Source organism: Microcaecilia unicolor, chromosome 6, assembly GCF_901765095.1.
Source record: "Microcaecilia unicolor chromosome 6, aMicUni1.1, whole genome shotgun sequence".
Classification (NCBI taxonomy): domain Eukaryota; kingdom Metazoa; phylum Chordata; class Amphibia; order Gymnophiona; family Siphonopidae; genus Microcaecilia; species Microcaecilia unicolor.
In genome coordinates this window covers 180,822,027-180,846,106 of record NC_044036.1, presented here as the reverse complement: position 1 = coordinate 180,846,106, position 24,080 = coordinate 180,822,027, and the positions used below count along the sequence as shown (strand labels likewise).

The following is a 24,080-nucleotide window of genomic DNA, read 5'->3' as shown; positions in this document are numbered from 1 at the left end:
TTGCATCCAGATCCGCTGCTCAAGGTATAGTGATGCGCAGACTCTCATGGCTGCGTGCCTCTGACCTGGACAGTCGGACCCAGCAGCGGCTTGCGGATGTCCCTTGCTGGGGGGATAATATTTTTGGTGAGGTCGAGCAGGTGGTAGAGCAGCTCCGCCAGCGGGAAACCGCCCTCGACAAACTCTCCCACTGGGCGCCTTCAGCATCTACCTCAACAGGTAGACGTTTTTTCAGGGGAAGGAGGAATGCTTCCTATGCTTATGGTAAGCGTAGGTACAATCCACCTTCTCGACAGCCTTCTCAGGCTCAGCCCCAGCGCGCTCGTTCGCGTCAACAGCGTGCGCCCAGACAGGCCCCTGCAGCTCCCCAGCAAAAGCAAGTGACGGGCTTTTGACTGGCTCCAGTTGAGCATAGCCGCCATCAATGTACCTGTACCGGACGATCTGCAGGTCGGAGGAAGGTTAAAATTTTTTCACCAAAGGTGGCCTCTCATAACCTCCGACCGGTGGGTTCTTCAAATACTCCGGTCCGGGTACTCCCTCAATTTGATCTCCAAACCTCCAAATTGTCCACCAGGAGCTCAGTCCTTCAGCTTCCAGCACAGGCAGGTACTCGCAGAGGAACTGTCTGCCCTTCTCAGCGCCAGTGCGGTCGAGCCCGTTTCACCAGGGCAAGTAGGGCTGGGATTCTATTCCAGGTACTTCCTTGTGCAAAAGAAAACAGGGGGAAGGTGTCCCATCCTAGACCTAAGGGCCCTGAACAAATATCTGGTCGGAGAAAAGTTCAGGATGGTTTCCCTGGGCACCCTTCTTCCCATGATTCAGACAAATGATTGGCTATACTCTCTGGACTTAAAGGATGCTTACACTCACATTCCGATACTTCCAGCTCACAGGAAGTATCTGCGATTCCATCTGGGAACACAGCACTTTCAGTATTGTGTGCTGCCCTTTGGCCTTGCCTCCGCACCCAGGGTGTTTACAAAATGCCTAGGTGGTTGCAGCGTTGCTACGCAGACTGGGAATGCATGTGTTCCCTTATCTCGACGATTGGCTAGTGAAGAACACCTCAGAGGCAGGAGCTCTACAGTCCATGCAAATGACTATTCGACTGTTGGAGCTACTGGGGTTTGTCATCAATTATCCAAAGTCCCACCTTCTTCCAGTGCAAAAACTAGAATTCATTGGAGCTCTGCTGGATTCTCAGATAGCTTGGGCCTATCTTCCCGAGATGAGGACAGATAATCTTCTGTCTCTCGTTTCCATGGTCCAAGCGTCTCAGCAGATTACAGCTCGGCAGATGTTGAGATTGCTAGGCTATATGGCCTCCACAGTGCATGTGACGCCCCTGGCTCGTCTTCACATGAGATCTGCTCAATGGGCCCTAGCTTCCCAGTGGTTTCAAGCTGCGGGGAATCTAGAGGATGTGATCCAGCTGTCCACCGTTTTTCACAATTCCCTTCAGTGGTGGACAATTCGATCCAATTTGACCTTGGGACGTCCCTTCCAAATTCCTCAGCCTCAAAACGTGTTGACCACGGGTGCATCTCTCCTGGGGTGGGGAGCGCATGTAGATGGGCTCCACACTCAAGGAGCGTGGTCCCTCCAAGAATCAGGTCTTCAGATCAATCTCCTGGAGTTGCGAGCAATATGGAACGCTCTAAAAGCTTTCAGAAATCGGCTGTCCAATCAAATTATTCAAATTCAGACAGATAACCAGCTTGCCATGTACTATGTCAACAAGCAGGAGTGCACCGGATCTCACCCCCTGTGTCAGAAAACCGTCCAGATGTGGCTTTGGGCTCGCCGTCACGGCATGTTTCTCCAAGCCACGTATCTGGCAGGCGTAAACAACAATCTGGCCGATAGGTTGAGCAGGATAATGCAACCTCACGAGTGGTTGCTCAACTCGAGCATAGTACGCAAGATCTTCCGGGAGTGGGGCACCCCCTCGGTGGATCTTTTTGCCACTCAGTTCAATCACAAGGTCCCTCAGTTCTGTTCCAGACTTCAGGCCCACGACAGACTAGCGTCAGATGCCTTTCTCCTACATTGGGGAACGGGCCTTCTGTATGCGTATCCTCCCATACCTCTAGTAAGGACGTCTTTACTGAAACTCAAGCAAGACCACAACCATGATTTTGATTGCGCCCTTTTGGCCACTTCAGATTTGGTTCCCTCTTCTTCTGTAGTTATCCTCCGAAGAACCATGGAGATTGGAATGTTTTCCAACCCTCAGAATGAAGGGGTGCTTCTGCATCCCAACCTCCAGTCTCTGGCTCTCACGGCCTGGATGTTGAGAGCGTAGATTTCGCCTCCTTAGGTCTTTCTGAGGGTGTCTCCCGAGTCTTGCTTCCAGGAAAGATTCCACGAAGAGGTGTGACAGTAAGGCCCTAGATCCTCGCTTTTGTCCTACACAGACCCTGCTTGAATACATTCTACACCTGTCTGAGTCTGGTCTCAAGACCAACTCCGTCAGGGTTCACCTTAGTGCGATTAGTGCTTTTCATTATCGTGTAGAGGGTAAGCCTATCTCTGGACAGCCTTTAGTTGTTCGTTTCATGAGAGGTTTGCTTTTATCAAAGCCCCCTGTCAAACCTCCACCAGTGTCATGGGATCTCAACTTCGTCCTCACCCAGCTGATGAAACCTCCTTTTGAGCCACTGGATTCCTGCCATCTGAAGTATTTGACCTGGAAGGTCATTTTCTTGGTGGCTGTTACTTCAGCTCATAGAGTCAGTGAGCTTCAAGACTTGGTAGCCCATGCTCCCTATACTAAATTTTATCATAACAGAGTAGTCCTCTGCACTCACCCTAAGTTCCTGCCGAAGGTGTTGTCGGACTTCCATCTGAACCAGTCAATTGTCTTGCCAACATTTTTTCCCCATCCTCATACCCGCCCTGCTGAACGTCAGTTGCATATATTGGACTGCAAGAGAGCAATGGCCTTCTATGTGGAGCGGACAAGCCCCTTCAGACAGTCCACCCAAATGTTTGTTTCTTTAGATCCCAGCAGGATAGGAGTCGCTGTCGGGAAACGCACCATTTCAGATTGGCTAGCAAATTGCATTTCCTTCACTTACGCCCAAGCTGGGCTGACTCTTGAGGGTCATGTCACGGCTCATAGTGTTAGAGCCATGGCAGTGTCAGTGGTTCACTTGAAGTCAGTCACTATTGAAGAGATTTGCAAGGCTGCGACGTGGTCATCTGTCCACACATTCACATCTCATTACTGCCTTCAGCAGGACTCCTGACGCGACAGTGGGTTCGGGCAGTCGGTGTTGCAGAATCTGTTTGAGGTCTAGAATCCAACTCCTCCCCCCTAGGCCCATTTTTGTTCTGTTCCAGGCTGCACTCTTCAGTTAGCTGTTTCTTCGTAGGTCAATCTCTGTTGTGTCCTCGCCGTTGCGAGGTCCAATTGACCTTTCTTTGTTGTTTTGAGTGAGCCTGGGGGCTAGGGATACCCCACATGTGAGAACAAGCAGCCTGCTTGTCCTCGGAGAAAGCGAAGTCGACCCACATGTGAGAACAATCAGCCTGCTGTCCTCGGAGAATACATGCTACAGGTAAGTAACTTCGCTTTTCCTGCACACATAATAGTTGTTTTTTTTCTTTTAGAGCGTAACAGGTGGTGATGAGAGCAGCTTCCGTCTCAGTGATTATAGAGCACCTAGAAATACTTTGATAGGTTAATAGATTCTTCATCAGATATTTTATCCTTAGGGGCTGAACACAAGCAATTTTTATCCATGTTGAAGTTCATCTAGTAGGGTGTTTGAATAAGCCTGGTGGTTATCTGCTGTCAGTTTTAATTAGAAACATGCCACTTCTATATAGATGTTAGTTTTGAGCGTTTAAATAACTTGGATTAATTAATAAGGATGAGAACTGTTGAAACACCATCTCCCCTTTCTGAGCACCTTGTAGTTGATTTACAGGAATCTTCCTTTGTTGGGTTCTTCAGGAAGAAGAGGATCTGGCTGCAGGAGTGGGCCGGTCCCGGGTTCCGCTTCCTCCACACCAGCAGTACTCTGATGATGAAGATGACTATGACGATGAAGATGAGGATGATGGCCGGAATTCCAGCGCTGCTATCAGGTAACATCCCCTGGCCACTAAGCTCTTGGTACAATAAAAAGAAAAAAAAAAGTCTACCTGCCATTTATTTTGTAATATCTGAAAAGTATGAATGACAATGAGTATAATCTGTACACTTCATCTGCTTATAGTCTTACTTTTAGGTTCATTTTGAAATGCCTCACCGATCTGTAAGTAGCTTATGTTTAAAATAATGTCACCAAGTCCTTCCTATATTGGGTTATGCTATTTAACATGAATTGGACCCCTGTGGATAATTGGTGATACCGTGCCAATCATGAATGTTTCTAAGACATCAGGAGAACTGCATGGGTCCAGGGTGTGTGTTAGGAACATATAAAAACAGTAGATGATGGCAGATAAAGACCGAAATGGCCTTCCAAAGTTCCATAGGTTTCTATGGAACTTTGGAAGGCTAAGTGCTTTGAAAATATGCCTCTCTCTTGAGATTCGATGACCAGAATTGTACACAGTATTCAAAGTGTGGTACAAAGGCATTATTTCCTCATTTTTGTTTTACATTCCTTTCCTAATAATACCAAACATACTATTTGCTTTCTTAGCTGCCGCTGCACACTGAGCAGAGGGTTTTAACGGATCATCAGCAATGACACCTAGATCCCTTTCCTGGTTGGTGACTCCTAATGTCGAACCTTGCATCATGTAACTATAGTTTGGGTTCCTCTTTCCCATATGCATCACTTTGCACTTGTTTACATTAAACGCCATTTAACATTTAGATGCCAGTCTCATAAGGTCCTCTTGTAATTTTTCACAATCTTATTGTGATTTAACAATTTTGAATAACTGTGCCATCAGCAAATTTAATTACCTCACTAGTTAATCCCATCTCTAGATCATTTATGAATGTTAAAAAGCAGCAGTCCCAGCACAGACCCTTGGGGATCCCCACTATCTACCCTTCTCCATTGAGAATACTGACCATTTAACCCTACTCTCTGTTTTCTCTCTCTTAACCAGTTTTTAATCCACATTCTACCTCCTATCCCATGGCTCTCCAATTTCCTCTGGAGTCTTTCATGAGGTTCTTTGTTGTGCCTTTTGAAAATCCAGAAATACAGTATTGACTGGCTCACCTTTATCTGCATTTTTGTTCACCCCTTCAAAGAAATGTAATAGATTGGTGAGGCAAGAGTTCCCTTCACTAAATCCATGTTGGCTTTATCTCATTAGTGCATACCTTTGAATATGCTCGGTAATTTTGTTCCTTATAATAGTCTGTATTTTGCCTGGCACTGACGTTAGGCTCACCAGTCCATAATTTTCTGGATCATCTTTGGAACCTTTTTTAAAAAATCAGTGTTAAATTGCCCACCCTCCAATCTTCCGGTACGATGCTTGATTTTAAAGATAAATTAGATTTTACTAACAATAGTTCTGCAAGGTCAGTTTTCAATTCTGTCGGTTCTCTGGGATGAATACCATCCGGTCCAGGTGATTTGCTACTCCTCAGTTTGTCAAATTGCGTCATTACATCTTCCAGGTTTATAGAGAATCCATTCAGTTTCTCTGACTCGTTAGCTTTCAATACCATTTCTGGTACTGGTATCTCTCAGTGGAGGAGTAACCTAGTGGTTAGTGCAGTGGACTTTGATCCTGTGGAACTGGATTCAGTTTCCACTGCAGCTTCTTGTGACTCTTGGCAAGTCACTTAGCCTTCCATTGCCCCAGGTACAAATAAATACCTGTATATACTATGTAAACTGCTTTGAATGTAGTTTTTAAAACCACAAAAAGGGGGGTCACGTGATGCTCTGAAGAGAGGAAGACGTGGTTCCGTGCTCTCCGAGGCCCCAGCTCCCTAATTAAGACTTAAACACTGACAGACGGAGAGCGAGAGCCCTCAAAGGACACTGATTAGGGAGGTGAAACTCCATGGAAAAATATCTGGGCACCCCGGCTAAGAATATGGCGAGCAGAGGAGAAAAGAAAGATAAAAAAAAAACAAAGGCGACGAACACCGCGGAAGAGGGCCCAGCACTGAGCGGAAGCGCACCGTTCACAGCTGAACAGCTACAGCAACTAACGGAGGCAGTGGGAGAGGCGATGGCGCCGAAGTTGGATAAACTGTGCGTGCAAGCTTCGAATCTTGAAGCGCTTCTTACGGATACCATCCAAAGAACGGGGGAGCTGGATAAAAGAGTCTCTGAAGTTGAAGATGCGGTGGGCTCCGCCATGCGGCAAGTAAGCATGCTAGCAGCTACAGTCGAGGCGCTAACAGCAAAGCTCGACAACCTGGAAACAGGTCGCGGCAAGGGAACCTTCGATTAAATGGCCTGCCTGAATTGGTAAATGACAGGGCGCTCGCATCGGTGCTTGAAAAATGGCTAGCCGAAGAATTCGCGCTGTCAGACCACGCGGGGAAGATCTGCCTTGAGCGGGCGCATAGAATCAGCAGTCTGCAAGATGGAAGGCAGACCCCGCGCACGGTAATACTTAAAGTGCACAACTATGTGCACAAAGCAGAAATTTTGAGAGGCTACAGGCAAAAAAGAAATGACACCAGATATGATGGACATCAGTTTCACATTTTTCAAGGTTACTCTGCTGCGCTGCAGGAGAAGAGGAAAAAATTTACCCCACTGTGTCAGCGGCTCTATGATCTGCACGTGCCATTCATGCTGATTTATCCGGCGCTATTGAAAATCAAGAGCGATGGAAAGTGGAAGCAGTTTGAGAGTGTCCCAGCAGCGCAGCAATTCGTGAAAGAACTGGAAGAGGGAAAACAAAGCCCAATGCATGCAGAGGGAAGCAAATAAGATTGTCAGTGTAATGTATGATCTGTTATGTACTTGAGAGAAGTGTGTTCAGAGCTTGCACAGCAGGCATTTGAAAGTATGTCTAGGATATTTCTTTGGGAGAATGCCACTTTATGACGGGGCGGGGGCCCGGAGGCACGGAAAACCCCAAGTGCCTGTCCATTTAAGTGATGGGTGGGGTAACAGGGGAATTGAAGCAGAGGGTAATTGAGGGGAACAGGGGTAGGGAGAGGGCGGGGGGAGTTTGGGCGGGAAAGAGGGGGGAGGATTGTGGAGGACAGGAAGGTCGCAAGAAGAAGCAGGGCGTATGGGAAATTTGGGATCGGAAGGGACATGGGGAAGAATCTGAGGATAGCCACGTAAAGAAGGAGTACGACATGATAGCAGTGACCCGAGGGGGGAGGCTGGGCTCCCTGAGGGGCGGTGAAGAGAGATTGACTAGTCACGGTAATGACTAGTGGGACTGGAAAAGGAACACGTTTAATTTCCTGGAACGTGGGAGGGATCACATCCCCGATAAAAAGAGCAAAGATTCTAAGAGCATTAAAGAGGCAGAAAGCTGACATAGCCTGTATTCAGGAAACACGCCTATCGCAAGAGGAACATGATAAACTCAAACGAAATTGGGTGGGGGAGGTCTTTTGTTCCCCAGCCAGCGGGAGGCGGGGGGAGTAGCTATCCTGCTTCATAGAACTGTGGCTGCCAAGGCTAAACTGCTGTTTACAGACAGTGAGGGCCGCTATGTAGGCATACATTTCAATCTGCAGGGCCAGGCACGAATATTAGTGGCAGTGTACGCGCGGCAGTCGGGGGAAAAGAAATTCTTTGCCAAACTATTTGCGGAGTGCCAGAGACATGGAAAAGACCCCATAATATTTGCTGGAGACATGAACCAGGTCCTAGACTCCCAGCTTGATAGGTCGGGAAATAGGGTTGGAGGAGAGGCCCTCAAGCCCATGCTGTTGAAGGATTTTTGTGGATCCTTAGGACTGGTAGATCCATGGAGGCTTTTACATGAGGAAGAACGAGATTTCACACACACATTGAGAGCTCACAGAACACAGTCTAGTCTAGAATAGATTACATCTTTGTGGCGCAAGGCCTGCTTCCCCAGATCTTACACGCTGATATTGACCCTGAGGAGGTCTCAGATCATGCGCTAATCTGGGTGGATTTGGAGCCGCAGGCTTACTTTCAAGGACCTGGGGGGTGGCGTTTCTCGGCGTACCTATTTTCCTTCTCCGAGTTTGCAGTCTTTCTGGCCCGCAAATGGGAGGACTTTGCAGCTAGCAATATGCAGCATGAGGATAACCCTAGCCTTTATTGGCCTACCGCAAAAGCAGTTTTGTGAGGGGATTTGATAGCGTTCATGAGTCACAGGAATCGGCAACTCGTGCAGAAAATCGTAGAGCTAAAATATCAAGTAAAGCTGGCCAAAAGAAGCTATACCAGAAACCACACTCAACCCCTATTTAAGTACGTACATAAGTAATGCCACACTGGGAAAAGTCCAAGGGTCCATCGAGCCCAGCATCCTGTCCACGACAGCGGCCAATCCAGGCCAAGGGCACCTGGCAAGCTTCCCAAATGTACAAACATTCTATACATGTTGTTCCTGGAATTGTGGATTTTTCCCAAGTCCATTTAGTAGTGGTTTATGGACTTGTCCTTTAGAAAACCGTCTAACCCCTTTTTAAACTCTGCCAAGCTAACCGCCTTCACCTCGTTCTCCGGCAACGAATTCCAGAGTTTAATTATGCGTGGGGTGAAGAAAACTTTTCTCCGATTTGTTTTAAATTTACTACACTGTAGTTTCATCGCCTGCCCCCTAGTCCTAGTATTTTTGAAAAGCGTGAACAGACGATTCACATCCACCTGTTCCACTCCACTCATTATTTTATATACCTCTTTCATGTCTCCCCTTAGCCATCTCTTTTCCAAGCTGAATAGCCCTAGCCTCCTTAGTCTTTCTTTATAGGGAAGTCGTCCCATCCCCGCTATCATTTTAGTCGCCCTTCGCTGCACCTTTTCCAATTCTATATCTTTCTTGAGATGCGGCGACCAGAATTGAACACAATACTCAAGGTGCGGTCGCAGCATGGAGTGATACAACGGCATTATAACATCCTCACACCTGTTTTCCATACCTTTCCTAATAATAACCAACATTCTATTTGCTTTCCTAGCCGCAGCAACACACTGAGCAGAAGGTTTCAGTGTATTATCGATGACAACACCCAGATCCCTTTCTTGGTCCGTAACTCCTAACGTGGAACCTTGCATGACGTAGCTATAATTCGGGTTCTTTTTTCCCACATGCATCACCTTGCACTTGCTCACATTAAACGTCATCTGCCATTTAGCCGCCCAGTCTCGTAAGGTCCTTCTGTAATTTTTCACAATCCTGTCGCGAGTTAACGACTTTGAATAACTTTGTGTCATCAGCAAATTTAATTATCTCGCTAGTTACTCCCATCTCTAAATCATTTATAAATATATTAAAAAGCAGCAGTCCTAGCACAGATCCATGAGGGACCCCACTAACTACCCTTCTCCATTGTGAATACTGCCCATTTAACCCCACTCTCTGTTTCCTATCCTTAAACCAGTTTTTAATCCACAATAGGACATTTCCTCCTATCCCATGACCCTCCAATTTTCTCTGTAGCCTTTCATGAGGTACCTTGTGAAACTCCTTTTGAAAATCCAGATACACAATATCAGCCGGCTCCCCTTTGTCCACATGTTTGTTTACTCCTTCAAAGAATTGAAGTAAATTGGTCAGGCAAGATTTCCCCACACAAAAGCCGTGCTGACTTGGTCTCAGTAATCCATGTCCTTGGATGTGCTCTGTAATTTTGTTTTTAATAATAGCCTCTACCATTTTCCCCGGCACCGACGTCAGACTCACCAGTCTATAATATCCCGGATCTCCCCTGGAACCTTTTTTAAAAATCTGAGTTACATTGGCCACCCTCCAATCTTCCGGTACCACGCTCGATTTTAAGGATAAATTGCATATCACTAGCAGTAGCTCCGCAAGCTCATTTTTCAGTTCTGTCAGTACTCTAGGATGAATACCATCCGGTCCAGGAGATTTGCTACTCTTCAGTTTGCTGAACTGCCCCATTACGTCCTCCAGGTTTACCGTGAAGTCAGTAAATTTCTCCAACTTGTCCGCTTGAAATACCATTTCCAACACCGGTATCCCACTCAAATCTTCCTCAGTGAAGACCGAAGCAAAGAATTCATTCAATCTCTCCGCTATGTCTTTATCTTCCTTGATCGCCCCTTTTACCCCTCGGTCATCCAGCGGCCCAACCGATTCTTTTGCCGGCTTCCTGCTTTTAATATACTGAAAAAAAATTTTACTACGTTTTTTTGCCTCTAATGCAATCTTTTTTTCACAATCCCTCTTGGCCTTCTTTATCTGTGCCTTGCATTTGCTTTGACACTCCTTATGCTGCTTCTTGTTATTTTCAGATGGTTCCTTCTTCCATTTTATGAAGGCGTTTCTTTTAGCCCTAATAGCTTCCTTCACCTCACTTTTCAACCACGCCATGCTGGCTGTCTTTTGGACTTCGTCTTTCTTTTCTAATTTGCGGAATATGTTTGGCCTGGGCCACCAGGATGGTATTTTTGAATAGCGTCCATGCCTGTTGTACAGTTTTTACCCTCTCAGTTGCCCCCCTAATTTTTTTTTCACCGTTCTTCTCATTTTATCATAGTCTCCTTTTTTTAAAGTTAAACGCTAACGTATTTGACTTCCTGTGTATAGTTACTTCAAGGTTGATATCAAAACTGATCATATTTGAAGCTCTTATATCTATTCGAACAGTCTGCTCCACGAACAAGCTATGCAGTCGATGGTGATGCGAAAGTATGTCTTGAGAAGGCATGGAGATAGACCAGGGGGTCTACTGGCGTGCTTGATTAGGGGAGCTCATCGACTGCATTTTGTGTCTCGGCTGCGCAGGGAATCTTGAGGGAATACCTCTAACTCTGCGGAAATTGCGGAGGTTTTTCGACAGCATTTTGAGAAGCTGTATGCTGGGGAGTCCACTATAGATATAAGGGGAGAGATGCGGGAGTACTTGATAAGATCGAGAATGCCGCAGCTTACTGAAGAGCAGCTGAGTGCACTTAACTCACTACTGACTGCCAAGAAGGTGGCAAAGGCGATTCAGGCTTTGAAGTTGCACTCAGCGCCAGGCCCAGACGGCTTTTCTGGAGAGTTTTTTTAAATTGCTCAAAACCCAGATAGTGGGGCCTCTGATTGATATGTATGAAGTAGCAATTGAGACAGGGCAACTCCCTAGGTATGCTAATGAGGCCCTGATCAGCCTGATTCCGAAGCTGGGTAGAGATCTGATGGAGCCGGCATCTTATAGGCCCATTTCGTTGATTAACGTAGAGTGGAGGAGTGGCCTAGTGGTTAGGGTGGTGGACTTTGGTCCTGGGGAACTGCGGAACTGAGTTCAATTCCCACTTCAGGCACAGGCAGCTCCTTGTGACTCTGGGCAAGTCACAACCCTCCATTGCCCCATGTAAGCCGCATTGAGCCTGCCATGAGTGGGAAAGCGCGGGGTACAAATGTAACAAAAATTTAAAAAAAATGTCAAGATCTTGTCACGGGTACCGGCGGAACGGCTGGCGCCGGTGCTGTCCTCTATAGTGGGGGAAGAGCAGGTAGGATTTGTCCAAGGGCAGCAATCTGTGTTGAATGTGCGTAAACTGATTGCGGCTTTGATGGAGGCTCCCGCGAAGGCTCCCTCTGGACTAGTGATAAGCTTGGACGTAGAGCGAGCCTTTGACAGGGTGTTGTGGCCCTTTATGTGGGAGGCCTTGAGATGGATCGAATTACAGGGATGGTTCTTGCGCGCAGTGCAGATGCATTATGCAGACCTGAGAGTGAGGTTGTTAGTAAACAGGGTAAGGACACAGGAGTTTATGATAAAGCGGGGCACACGGCAGGGCTGCCCACTGTCTCCTTTATTGTTCGTGATATCTCTGGAGCCCCTGCTCTGTGTATTACGGGCAGAGCCTGGAATTGCAGGTATGAGAGTGGGGAATGGCTTTTTGAAACTCCTAGCCTATGCAGATGATCTGCTGTTGTTAGTGGATGCACCGCAGACTTCGGTGGCATGCTTGTTAAAGGAGATTCGGAGATACGGCAAGCTTTCGGGATTTAGGTGAACTTTTCTAAATCACTGGCACTCCCAATATTGGACGTCACCAGGCAGAGGTGGGAGGGCTTGTTTCCATTCCAGAGGGTGGAGGGGCAGATAAAATATTTGGGGGTCATAGTTCCCATTCAGATGTCCACACTATATGAGAAAAACGTGGCCCCCTTGCTGACAGAGACAGCGAGCCTACTGGGACTGTGGGGATCCTGCCCTCTCTCCCTTACTGGGCGGGGTAGCCTTATACAACATGATAGTGGTACCAAAGTGGCTTTATAAGTTTCAGATGCTGCCCTTGTACCTGGGGGGGGGGGAGCGGGAGGAGAAGAAATTACAGGCCCCAGACTTTGGGCATATTATATAAACCCAAAACGCATGGGGGCATGGGACTACTTAGCATTAGATATCTTACAACCTCATGTGTCATGCGACATGCTAGAGACTGGCTTGTAGGAAGTCAACAGTTTACAAATGTTCGTCTGGAGGCCTCAATGAACCCGGGATACATCTCAGTTGGTTAATGCACACGATGAAAACTAGAACTATCAACTGCCCTCGGAGAAACCTGTTTGTAAACTCGGTAAGAGCGGTGTGGCGGCATTGGTTCTCGGCAGCGGCCACCCCCTTTGTTTCACTGCATTTAAATCCAGAGTTCCCAGTTGGAACCTCGGCAAGAACATTTGTTAAATGGCAGCAGCATGGGATACATTATCTTTACCAATTCCTAAATGAAGAAGGACAGTTAAAGCCTTTCGAAAAGCTACAGAGGGAATATGGGTGGCCTGCGTCTGATTTCTATGCATATGTACAGATCCGACACTATGCCATTTCATTGGGTGCTGAAAATCTAAGCGAAGATTTTTATTTTTATTTATTTATTGCATTTGTATCCCACATTTTCCCACCTTTTTGCGGGCTCAGTGTGGCTTACAATACGATATGAATGATGGAAATACAATTTGTTACAACTTGGTTATGGATTACATTGTGAAGAGTTATACAAGACAATCAAAGTGTTGTTAAGGAATATAAACACTGGAACCAAACCTTGAAACACTGGAAGGAGACAGCGGGAGGTTAAAAGGGCATTATGTATGGTATACATATTTCTGTGAGTAAAGGTATGAGTGAGGTGAGACTACGGGGGATGAGAGTTCAGAAGTGGATGTATTGATGCATTAGTGAACAGTGAGTGTGGACTTTATGTGTTTTGCTTCTTTCCGTAGATTTTTTCAAAAAGATGGGTCTTCAATAGTTTGCGGAAGGAGGTTTGCTTACATTGGGGTCACAGAATGTGGTACCGTTACGCTATCACCGTTACGCTATCACGACATCTTCTAGACTCCACAGAGGACATTGACTGTCGGAAGATAGCTAAGAGCTGGACAAGGGACTTGGGAACGGAGTTTACTGAGGACATGTTACAGCGCTTTCTGCTCTCCATCTTACATAGATCACCCTTTATCCGAGACTGGGAACAATACAAATTTGTGATGAGGGCTTATATTGCACCGGCTAGAGCACAGAAAGCAGGCTTTGGCTCCAGGGAGTGCCTGAAATGGACCCGGCAACACTGGGATACTTGTTTTGGACCTGTCCCCACATTTGGCAGTTTTGGTCTTTAATTTTGGAAGAAGTAAAACGCTGTTGAGGGCGACAGTTGCATGATAACCCGCTGATTTTGTTTGACACATACAATATCGTCATCTACTATGTTACTATGTATGTTATGTTACAGAGCCTCCCCCCTTCCCCCCCGGGACTGTTGGGTTTTCTGCAGAGAGCCTTGCTGATTGGGAAGAAAGTAATCCTGCTTACGTGGAGAGAGTCATATCCACCATCCAGAGACCTGTGGAGATCAAAGATGATAGAACTCCTACACATAGAATTATGTGGGGTAGAAAGCTCCACGGAAAAAGACAGCTCCTTTCAGAAGATATGGAAGAAGTTTTGGCATACATTACAGACAAGAGCAAAAAAGAAAATCCTCCAAAGACTACAGTGGTGCATTAAAAAGTTTAGACGCCCTGTGAACCCTAGCAAGCCTGCTTGATTGACTGGAAATGGGAATGTGGAGACCTTTCTTGGGGGGGGGGGGGGGTGGAGGGGATAGGGGGAGGAAGGGATTAGAGAGAGAGAGGAAAGGTTCAAAGGTTTGTAAAGATATGAAAATTGTCATTTGAATGATGTTTGGGTCACAGCCACCCTTGTGGGGCTGTGGCTGTTACCTGTTAAAGTCTTTAATAAAAATGATTTAAACATAAAAAGACACAAAAAGGCAGTATATCAAGTCCCAATCCCTTTCTGCTTTCCCAAATCTTACTCTGAAGGCCGAAGCAGAATTCATTTAGGCACCCTTTTACTAAGGCACATAGGTGCCTACATGTGTCCAGTGGTCCTCAAATTGCCACTACCGCCCGGCTACTTCGTACCCTGGGTGGTAATTCCATTTTTGGCATGCGCCAAAAGCACACAGTAGAAAATATTTTGTATTTTCTACCGCGTGACACCCAGCTGTAATCGGCAGTTTACGCCCGTTGGACGCTTACAGCCCGGTTAGCACGTGATACCTTACCACTAAGTCATTGGGTGGCAGTAAGGTCTCAGGCCGAAAATGGATGCACGATAGTTTTAATTTTATCGCACGTCCATTTTCCTGCACAAAAAAAAGCTTTTACAGGCGCGCTGAGGAAATGAGACTCTGGGGCTCTACCTGTCTCTTGGGCCCTGCATGTAGAACAGGGAGCACTTCAACTGAAGGTTCATTGCATCAGGATCCTAGCACTTATTTCTGACTGAACTAGAAGAAAAAGGAGAAAGTAGCAGGTCAGATAATAAAAAGCAGAAAAGGTTGTTTGGGTTTTTTTTTTTTTTTTTTTTTTAAATCACTCTGTTATGAAAGCTCTTACGTTTTGGCTGGTACACATAAATAAATTTGATCTTAATATAGAGCACTTTTTATCCTAGCTACTAGTAGTCAGTCAGATGGGGCTTTTCTGCTGTCTCTGGAATAGATAGGTTAACAGCTGCTTTAGGGGTTATTGACCGAAGAAGAGATTGAAGTTAGTGCAGATCTGTTGTTAACAATTTGCAGATTGTTAGGTGGAGGCATTAAGCAATGAGTCAATGGCAGAGCCAAGATTGGAGCCTTGCAGACAGGGCCTCAATTCCCTATGTGACCACCAGATGGCCCATTTGGTATATATTTTTATTTATTTATTTAAAAAATCTTGTACTTTGCGCTATCTTCCAATTCTAGGTGGCTTACAAAGAAAACACATAATAAAACCAAAAATATTCACAAAACAGAATAAAGTACAATTTCAAATGTCATTAAAGCTAACGTAAAATAAACAGGTCCAATCATCTTATTATATATCATACTCAAGAAAACACCTGTTGGGAAAGATAAACTTCCTAAAAGTGAGTAGCGAACAAATTGTGCCCAACTCTGAGAATAGAAGAGAATGATTTTGTTTATTTGTTTCATTCTTTTTGGAGGTATAAAAGGAAGAGCCATGGGAAGCAGGATACGGTGGCAGGACCTACCAACTCTGGCCAGCTTTCTGTTCTGCTACCTAATACCATCAATGTTCTGACTGAGAAACTCAAGGAGTCCCAGAAGGACCTATCCATCCCACTGTCCATCAAAACTAGTGGGGGGGCTGCAGTGACTACCAGTACCCATTCCCAGCCATCCCCCACACCAAGCAATGAGAGCACAGATACAGCCTCGGAGATTGGCAGTGCCTTCAATTCACCACTGCGCTCCCCCATCCGTTCAGCAAACCCTACCCGGCCATCCAGTCCTGTTACTTCCCACATCTCCAAAGTGCTATTTGGTGAGGAGGAGAGTTTACTGCGCGTGGACTGTATGCGCTATAATCGGGCTGTGAGAGATCTAGGACCTATCATCAGCACAGGCCTGCTGCACCTAACTGAGGAGGGGATTCTGTGCCCCTTTACAGGTATGTTTGTGAGGAGCAGCAAGAATGAATGTTGCTGTTTCGTGCCTCTTGAACATAGAGACCGACTGAATTTTAGTTTCAGTTTTGGATTTGGCACCAAAACTGGACCGAAATTCCTATGCCTTTTTGGCTGAAACTGAAAATCTCAACCCACCCCCCCCCCCCCCCCCACCCCAATTCCATCCAAATGGTGTTCTAGTGGCTTCTTCAGGGGCAGGAACAAACCCCGTTCGTTCCTGTCCCCGTGCTTCTACTCTATTGTAATGACTGCCGTGGGAAGTGTCAGCATCCATGTCAATGGAGTAGTGGCATGGGGCAGGAATGAATGGGGTTCTTTCCTGCCCCTGAAGAAACCACTAGACCACCAGGGCTTCCTAAAGTAGGCCTGGAGAGGGCCTAAGGGTGGGAACGGGGGAATGGATAGTGAGAGAGGCTGCTACTGGTGGAAGGGAGTAGGGGCGGATTCAAGCATCTAGCTTCGGTCACAGATTCGGTTTTGGCAGAAACCAATGATCCTGGTTTGGATGGGCTTTACTTGAAACGCTTTCCAGAGAAGAGGGAGCGGTAGTAAATGAGTATTATGCCACTTAACAGTCATAAGCATATGTTTATAAGTCTTTATTCAGACTTGACTGTAGGAATTACCCGTAATTGGGCAGATATTGTATCTGGAACATGTGGTAGTAGTAGTAGATGTGATTGCTTTGTTAAATATAGACTTTTTGAGTGGTGTGATGCCATTTTTGCCATACAGACAGTGGGAAGAGTGCTTCATCTTCAAAGCAGAGTGAAGGTGCACAACCTCCCGTCAAAATGGAAGAGGAAAGGGAGGCCGCTGAGCCCTGTCATAGCAAGGAGAAGAGTGGCCATGGCATTAGGCCTAAAGGACAGGCTGCGGATGAGAAGTATTCTCCCAAGGTGACTATTATCAGCTGAGAGTTTGCAGAATGGGGTCTGGGGAGGAGAGTGCATTGGATAACCTCATACTCTGAATTCTTATACTTGGTAGGAACTGTTGGCATTGCTGAAGTGTGTAGAAGCTGAGATTGCTAACTACGAGGCCTGCTTGAAGGAGGAGGTGGAGAAGAGGAAGAAATTCAAGGTGGGATTGGTTAGGGCCAGAAGAAATACCCGAAACAAAAAAATATATATATCACAAAACTGTATTTTCTGTTTGATTCCGTAGTTCATGTTTTTTCCCCCAATGATATGACATTTTCCTCCAGGAACCTATTGCAAAGCCTACAAGAACTTTCTTCCTTTAATTCACTGAGCTACTACTCAATGAAAGATAAGAGGTTCCAGCAGGAGTCTGAATTCAGCACAGAAGTGAGGGAGACAGTAACATCTCCTCAGTGACAAGCTTCCTAAGTTCTTCATTGTACTGCTGCAGATGGTAGTTTGATGTACTGTACACTTCCATGTGAAAACCCCAAATGTATGTGAATAATCAGGAGTCCGATTTGGTTTACTTTGCTTTTGGAGTAGTTTCTTGCTTCCTTTTCTCTTTCTTGATGACCTTAATCCTGGAACACAGAGACAAGATCAGTGATATTAAACTCGCAGCACTTGCTCCCATGTGTGAGGTACTTGGTTTTCTATTGAGAAACAAGGCAAAAAAAAACCCCACAAGGCAAACCCCTCTGTAGCTGTAATTTTCTGTCAGGGCCAATGGAAGCAGATTTTCAATAAATGAAATGCAGAACAAAAGAGCTGGAAATTAAGAATGAAACATGAGCAACCTAAGGCAGTATGGTGGAAGTCATTTTATTGTACAGAACCCATGCGCACAGCAGAAAGAGCAGCAGACACCAATGTAGAGTTAAATACAAGGCTTTACATATTTCCCAATCTCCTTCATGCTTATCCCCTAATCTTTCTTCCCCATCTTCCCTGCACCATACCCCTCTCTATTTCTTTTCCTTTAGCTTATACTATCTTTGTTACACCTTTCCATGCTCAATTCACATATTCTTAAGGCCTTCTATTAATATGTTTACTATAGTTGTAAAATTCTCCTTATAAGACTCTGTGGTTCTATTTACTATGTAAGCCGCATTGAACCTGCTACGTATGGGAAAGCACGGGGTACAAATGTAATGTAATAATAATTTATTCTGCATTGGTAGTCTGCTGCTTTATTTCTGCTTTGTGTGCACATCTCAGATTTCCTGCCTCTCTTTTGATCCTTTGCACCTGATGCAGCATCAGAGGCATAAAATCAAATCTAAAATACTAATAAAAAGGCATGACTTGATATATAATAATATTACATTCTTAAAATGATCAAACTTTATCTTACCACAACATCAGTTTGTATTTGTTTACACCGGAGTCTGAACTGTGTTTGATTAGTAAAATTTCTTCTTCCTGCTGTATCTTGACAAACCCACTAATTCTATTAACGAACAGACAGTTCAAATATTTTCAATTAGGCTATCCTTGAATATTTTATAGTTTTTACAGGTATTTTTAAAGATAATATATTACTACTTAAATGTATTTTATGTAAAATTTCATGAATTGATGAAACATACAAAATGTAATTAGTTTTCAATAACAGATTCTATATATGTTTTAGGCTTGATTACCAATTCAGTCTGTTATACAACCGTGAACTCTCATATATGTATATTTATTTATTTGTTACGTTTATATCCCACATGTGGTCTACTCCTCACTGGTCTCCCACTTAGCCATCTATCCCCCCTTCAGTCCATTCAGAACTCTGCTGCACGTCTTCTCTTCCGCCTGGACCAATACACTCATATCACCCCTCTCCTCAAGTCACTTCACTGGCTTCCAATCAGGTACCGCATACAGTTCAAGCTTCTGCTACTAACCTACAAATGCACTCGATCTGCAGCCCCTCCTTACCTCTCAACCCTCATCTCCCCTTACGTTCCTACCTGTAACCTCCGCTCTCAAGACAAATCCCTCCTTTCAGTACCCTTCTCCACCACCGCCAACTCCAGGCTCCGCGCTTTCTGCCTCGCCTCACCCCATGCATGGAACAAACTCCCTGAGCCCATACTCCAGGCCCCCTCCATGCTCAAAACCCACCTCTTCAGTGTCGCCTTTGGCACCTAACCACTACACCTCTACTCAGGAAATCTAGCCTGCCCCAACTTGACATTTCGTCCTTTAGATTGTAAGCTCCTTTGAGCAGGGACCGTCCTTCCTTGTTAATTTGTACAGCGCTGCGTAACCCTAGTAGCGCTGTAGAAATGTTAAGTAGTAGTATTTTATAGATATTAACTTTTATGTAAATTTTAAATAGTTTTTTAATTTCATGGATTGATGATGCATATATAATGAATTAGTTTTCAATGGGTCATTAGTCTAATGAACACATACATAGGTACGTAAGTGTTGCCATACTGGGACAGACCGAAGGTCCATCAAGCCCAGCATCCTGTTTCGAACAGTGGCCAATTCAGGCTACAAGTACCTGGCAAGATCCCAAAACAGTACAATACATTTTATGCTGCTTATCCTAGAAATAAGCTGTGGATTTTCCCCAAGTCCTTCTTAATAATGGCTTATGGACTTCTCTTTTAGGAAGCTATCCACACCTTTTTTAAACCCCACTATGCTAACTGCTTTTACCACATTCTCTGGCAACCAATTCCAGAGTTTAATTACTCATTGCTTGAAGAAATATTTTATCTGATTTGTTTTAAATTTACTACTTTGTAGCTTCATTGCGTTCCCCCTAGTCCTAGTATTTTTGGAAAGAGTAAACAAGCGATTCACGTCTACCCATTCCACTCCACTCGTTATTTTATAGACCTCTATCATATGTCCCCTCGGCCATCTTTTCTCCAAGCTGAAGAGCCATAGCTGCTTTAGCCTTTCCTCATAGGGAAGTCATCCCATTGCCTTTATCATTTCGTCACTCTGTACCTTTTCTGATTCCACTATATCTTTTTTGAGATGCGGTGACCTGAATTGCACACAGTATTCGAGGTGTGGTTGCACCATGGAGCAATACAAAGGCATTATAATGTCCTCATTTTTGTTTTCCATTGCTTTCCTAATAATACCTAACATTATTTGCTTTCTTAGCCACCGCCAAACACTGAGCAGAGGGTTTCAACATACCATCAGCGATGACACCTAGATCCCTTTCTTGGTCAGTGACTCCTAATGTGGAACCTTGCATGACGTAACTATAGTTTGGGTTCCTCTTTCCCACATGCATCACTTTGCACTTGCTCAAATTAAAAGTCATCTGCCATCTGGATGCCTAGGCTCCCAGTATCATAAGGCCCTCTTGCAATTTTTCACAATCCTTTTGCGATTTAACAACTTTGAATAACTTTGTGTCATCAGCAAATTTAATTACTTTACTAGTTATTCCCATCTCTAGGTCATTTATAAATATATTAAAAAGCAGCAGTCCCAGCACAGACCCCTGGGGAACCCCACCAACTACCCTTCTCCATTGAGAATACTGACCATTTAACCCTACTCTGTGTTTTCTACTTTTTAACCAGTTTTTAATCCACATTAGAACATTACCTCCTATCCCATGACTCTCCAATTTCCTCTGGAGTCTTTCATGAGGTACTTGTCAAATGCCTTTTGAAAATCCAGATACACAATATCAACCAGCTCACCTTTATCCACTTGTTTGTTCACCCCTTCAAATAAATGTAAATAGATTGGTGAGGCAAGATTTCCCTTCACTAAATCCATGTTGGCTTTGTCTCATTGATGCATGCTTTTGAATATGCTCTGTAATTTTGTTCTTTATAATAGTCTGTACCATTTTGCCTGGCACTGACGTCGGGCTCATCAGTCTATAATTTCCCGGATCACTTCTGGAGCCATTTTTAAAAATCGACGTTATGTTGACCACCTTCCGATCTTCCAGGACCATGCTTAGTTTTAGAGATAAATTACATATTACTAACAGTAGTTCTGCAAGTTCATTTTTCAATTCTACCAGTTCTCTGGGATGAATACCATCTGGTCCAAGCGATTTGCTACTCTTCAGTTTGTCAGATTGCGCCATTACATGTTCCAGGTTTACAGTTTCTCTGACTCGTCAGCTTTGAATACCATTTGTGGTGCCGGTATCTCTCCCAAATCTTTCTCGGTGAAGACTGAAGCAAAGAATGAATTTAATCTCTCTGCTAAGGCTTTGTCTTCCCTGAGTGCCCCTTTTACCCCTTTGTCATCTAGCGGTCTGATTCTTTTTCCGGCTTCTTGCTTTTAATATACCTAAAAAAGGTTTTACTATGTGTTTTTACCTCCAGCGCAATCTTTTTTTCAAAGTCCCTCTTTGCCTTCCTTATCAGCGCTTTGCATCTGACTTGCCATTTCTAATGCTGTTTCATATTATATGCTGATCAAGTTTTGTATTATTCATAGTTTATAAATTGGTTGTGTACTTACAGTATATACTTGAATATAAGCCAAGAAATTGTTACCAAAAAGGTCAAAAAATTACCTCTCAGTTTATATTTGAGCCCCTGTGGTATCCAGCTTGTCCCCCCTCAACTTTCTTCTGTGATTGACGCTGTGGGAAGGAAGAGCAAAGTCTTTCACTAAGCAGTGTCCATGTATCACCAGTCTGGGGTGGGTACTCTCCTGGCATTTGCGCATGCTATCTTCCTGTTTTGGAGGTAGTGGGAACCGACTGGCCTTGAGCATGTGCATATGCTCAAGGCTTTTGCACCTACTGACTGAATTGCAGTCAGCATCAGTGGGGAGACTTTCGGTACCACCCCGAACTCTGTAATACAGAGATATACCATAGAGTGAGGGCTCTGGTCCTCCTTCCCACAGTGTCAGCCACAGGAGGAAGGTAAGGGGGGGAAAATGCTGCCTAACACAGTGAAAGGGGGAAAGGCAAAAATGCAGGACACCACAGGGGAAGGGAGAAGGAGAGACTTCAGTATTAACTGCTCGGTTTATACTTGAGTTAACAGTTTTTCTCCCAAAAAAGGGGGAAAACTTATCTTGGTTTATACTGAGGTATATTTTTACGTATATGATTACCGATTCAGGCACAGTCTGTTATACAACAGTGAACTCCTGTATGTGTGCATTTGATCATTTTTGGTATGTAATATTTATGTTTATGCATGTTAATACACAATGAATTTAGTGGTCCTCTTACTTAGATGATTAGTGAGTGCTAAATGCCGTGCAGCCTATGTTTTGGGTTATTATGATTTTATTCTTAGAGTCCAATTTTTTTTTTTTGTTCTGCCTTAATTATCTGAGCAAAGCTGCAGTATTGGTAACACTTAGCAGTGGTTACTGTGCTTCCTACTAAGTTGTTTCTGGTTCAGGTTTTTGCATTGAAAGGTACAAGGTCTGTAAACATGTTTTAAGTGTCTATGCTGCTTTATGAATAATAAGATTCATTGTTGACACAGAAGCTGAATGTTGAAAAAAGCTCAGAGCTGAGCTGCTGTCTCCTCTAATGACCTATAACCACCTGATGTACCCAACTCTCTGTCCTGCAGGTCGATGATCAGAGAAGAACACACAACTATGATGAGTTTATCTGCGCCTTTATCTCCATGCTGGCCCAGGAGGGTGAGCTGAATGCATTGCAGGCTTCTAGGGCTTACCAGATGATATTCCCATATCATTTTATTTACTTTATTTACCCATTTGTATTAGCATTGTACATGAAAAGACTCAATATGGCTTATAAATCAAGCTCCAAAGACATGGGTGTAACCTACATGGAGTGGCAGTTAAAACCCTAACCAGCAGACTAAATGATCCATGTTGGTCTTTTCTGCTCTCACTTACAAAACAGTTCAACATTATGTAAATAACCACAAAATATACAGAATAATACATTTAAATAACATTGTAATATTAAACTTAATTATTTTTAAAATTTGTCACACTCTTAAAACTAAGCGGTTCACAGAATGAAACGTACATAAAATAGGCAACTTAAATAAAACAAGCTAACACTTAAAATGTATTACTCTAAAGAGCCCACTCACAATATCTCTACCCATACTGGGCTCCTTATAGATACCATCAGCACATAATCAAATACTGGGAAAAAATTAATTAAAAGATCTTCAACACTTTCTTAAATTGAATTTGAGCAAAACTGAAGATGTCCAGGGAGCTTGTTCCATAGCAATGGACCTGCTACTGATAAAAACACTTGATATTGTCTCAGATCTCAGCTGATGTGGAGGCCCTTACAACTGTACCGCCTGTGATAAATTCAAAGGTACAATCTGATGTAATATTTGATAAATCGGAGTCCAAACCTTATATTGTATTCAGTATACAACCAATTACCAATGCAATTATTTCAGCACCGGTATAACAAGTTTTAACCTAGTAGTTACCATAATCTTCTTACTACTGAGTTCTGAATCACTTGTAAAGCCCTACAACGGGACTTAGCTGTTTTTAAATATAACATATTACAATAGTTAAAGTCAGTACAACCGTTATGAAGTCATAAGGTCTCAACATGGGCTTCAACTTGCTAATCATCTGTAATTGAAAAAAAGAAGATCATCTCACTACTTGTCTAGTTTGTTTCTGAAACGACAAACGGGTATTGAGAATAATTTGCGACACAATGTAATCAAAGACTGTAATGGGCATATCCTAACTCTTCCTCTCCCTCTCTAAGTTCTCCCCAATTGTCTTTACCAAACATGTATCTCATTCTACCATAATATCAGCTTGATATTGTTCAGATCTCGTATTTGTTCACACCGGAATCGATTAACGCTGTTTACGGTACTATGTAAGCCACATTGAGCCTGCAAAGAGGTGGGAAAATGTGGGCTACAAATGCAATAAATAAATAAAATACATTCCCAAACTCTTCATCTTTGCCCTCTACAGCAAGAGAGATATCACCCAACCTACAATTTACAGAGGATGACAGATTCTCTTTCCTACCCACCATGAAGACTTCAGTTTTTGATAAATTTAACACCAACCTGTTTTCCTGCATCCATACACTCACTCTATCTAAACACACATTCAGTTTTTCAGAAATATCTTCAGTCATTTTTTTCCCCACTGGAAAAAAACAACTAAAA

General features: G+C 44.1%; 1 protein-coding gene across 1 annotated transcript in view; it reads left to right on the top strand.

Moving 5' to 3' along the window:
- Positions 1 to 24,080, top strand: part of BAP1 (BRCA1 associated protein 1) — a 100,434-nt gene that overhangs the window by 67,285 nt on the left and 9,069 nt on the right. Inside the window, exons 12-16 of the mRNA XM_030205362.1 lie at positions 3,965 to 4,098; positions 15,563 to 16,029; positions 16,784 to 16,947; positions 17,039 to 17,131; positions 22,512 to 22,584. Coding sequence (XP_030061222.1) covers positions 3,965 to 4,098; positions 15,563 to 16,029; positions 16,784 to 16,947; positions 17,039 to 17,131; positions 22,512 to 22,584 — 931 coding nt within the window. The remainder of the gene's footprint in view (positions 1 to 3,964; positions 4,099 to 15,562; positions 16,030 to 16,783; positions 16,948 to 17,038; positions 17,132 to 22,511; positions 22,585 to 24,080) is intronic.